Genomic DNA, 2,081 nt, shown 5'->3' with positions numbered 1-2,081 from the left:
ACACCCCACACCCCACAACAACTCGCCAGCTTGCTGCTGTCTCCTCTGAGCATCAGCAGCAGCAGAATAAAAAGGAGACACCTGTCTCCTCTTCTTCTTTTTTAGATGCATTGGGGTCAATGTTGTCCCGTTCTCTATCGGGAGAAGAAATCACCCTGCATGCACGAGGTGTCTCCTGCTCGGTGTCTCTCTTTGAGCCCGCGCTGCTAGCTGCTGTCTTTTCTACTCCTGTGCGTGGCATCAGTGTGGGGCCCCGTGCAGGGTATAAAACAGCAGCAGCAGCAGCAGCAGCAGCAGCAGCAGCAGNGGCATCAGTGTGGGGCCCCGTGCAGGGTATAAAACAGCAGCAGCAGCAGCAGCAGCAGCAGCAGCAGCAGCAGAGACAGCAGCAGCAGCAGCAGACACAGGCACGGGGAGAAAGTGGGTACCGAGGGGGCCCCCCCCATCAAGGGCCCCCAAACCAAAAGGAGACAATCCTATTGCATCTATGATGGAGGGTCTCCTTTTTAAAGAAATGAAAATAACAGAAAGCCCCACAAAAGGAGACACCGCGCTGCTGCATGCACAGCTCAGGGCCCGCATCGCCAACCCCCTAGGCCCCAAGTCTCCGGTTGCAGTGCAAAAGGTATACACTGTCTCCTTTTTGTCTCCTTTTTGTCTCCTTTTTGTCTCCTTTTTGTCTCCTTTTTGTCTCCTGCTGGCTCCGGCTGTCTCCTCTTCTGTCTCCTTTTTGTCTCCGTTTGTCTCATGCTGGCTCCGGCTGTCTCCTCTGTGTCTTCTTTGTGTTTCCTTTTGTCTCCTTTTTGTTTCCTTTTTGTCTCCGTTTTGCCTCCTTTTTGTATCCGTTTTGTCTCCTTTTTGTCTCCTTTTTGTCTCCTTTTTGCCTCATACTGTCTCTGTCTGTCTCCTTTTTGTCTTCTCTCCGTCTCCTTTTTGTCTCCTTTTGTCTCTTTTTTGTCTCCGCCTGTTTCCGTCTGTCTCCTACTGCCTCCTTTTGTCCCCTCTCTGTCTCCTTTTTGTGTTCTTCTGTCTCCTTTTTGTCTCATACTGTCTCCGTCTGTCTCTCTTTCTGCGTGCCTCCGCATCTTTATAAAAACATACATCATATATACACACATATATGCATAGATATATACATATACATATACATATACATATACATATACATATACATATATATATATATATATATATATATATATATATATATATATATATATATATATATATATATATGTGTGTGTCTCCTTTTGCAGATATTGTTGGAGGCCGAGATGCGTACAGACAGCCCGCAGGGTCCTTTGATAGGTATTATAAGTGTCTCTCTGTCTCCTTTGGGGCCCGTGCAGCCTGTTGCTGCTGATGCTCCTTGTCTCGATGAAGAAGAAGAAGGAGACACAGCAGCAGCAGCAGCAGCAGCAACAGCAGCAGCAGCAGCAGCAGCAACTCCTCCTCTCGTTCGCCTTGGATTCAACCCAGACACAGACGGTGGGGCCTCTATGATAAAACGTCCAGAGCCTGCTGCAGCAGCAGCAGCAGGAGCAGCAGCAGCAGCAGCACCTGCTGCTGCTGCTTCTCCCTCTCCCATACCCCGCCGTCTCTCCACCCCCTCATCAACACCAACACCACCACCACCACCAGCAGCAGCACCACCAGCAGCAGCACCACCAGCAGCAGCAGCAGGAGCAGCAGCAGGAGCAGGAGGAGGAGACAGCAGCCTGCTGCCTGCGTTGGAGACAGCAGCATGGGTGGATGCTGATTTTTCTATGTCTGGTGTGCTGCAGCTGGCTGGGGGAGGAGACAGTTTTGTGTCTCTGATTCGTCGTGTTGCTGCTGAGCCTGAGGTGTCTCTTCACTTCGTTGATAGCCGTTTAGAGATAGAGTTAGAGTTTGTGTTAGGTTTTTTATCGATAAAAAATATAAATATAAATACAGAGATACCTTTACTAGGTATGGGGACATCTGTCTCCTCTGTTGCTGTCTCCTCTTTCTCTCTTCTCTCACAAACACAACATGAATGGGTGTTTATAACACAAGCTTCCTTTCCTTCTTCTCTACCTGTCTCCGCTCTCTTTGGCCCC

General features: G+C 49.2%; 1 protein-coding gene across 1 annotated transcript in view; it reads left to right on the top strand.

Moving 5' to 3' along the window:
- Window positions 1-1,274: 1,274 nt before the first annotated feature.
- The window catches only part of EMH_0049190 (uncharacterized protein), a gene marked incomplete at both ends in the record, with an annotated part of 6,882 nt that continues 6,075 nt past the window's right edge, over window positions 1,275-2,081 (top strand). Inside the window, one exon of the mRNA XM_013496492.1 lies at window positions 1,275-1,950. Coding sequence (XP_013351946.1) covers window positions 1,275-1,950 — 676 coding nt within the window. The remainder of the gene's footprint in view (window positions 1,951-2,081) is intronic.

The sequence above is a fragment of the Eimeria mitis genome, genomic scaffold (assembly GCF_000499745.2).
Source record: "Eimeria mitis Houghton genomic scaffold, Emh_scaff2138, whole genome shotgun sequence".
In the NCBI taxonomy this organism is placed as follows: Eukaryota; Apicomplexa; class Conoidasida; order Eucoccidiorida; family Eimeriidae; genus Eimeria; species Eimeria mitis.
This window is presented reverse-complemented; position numbering and strand designations above follow the sequence as displayed.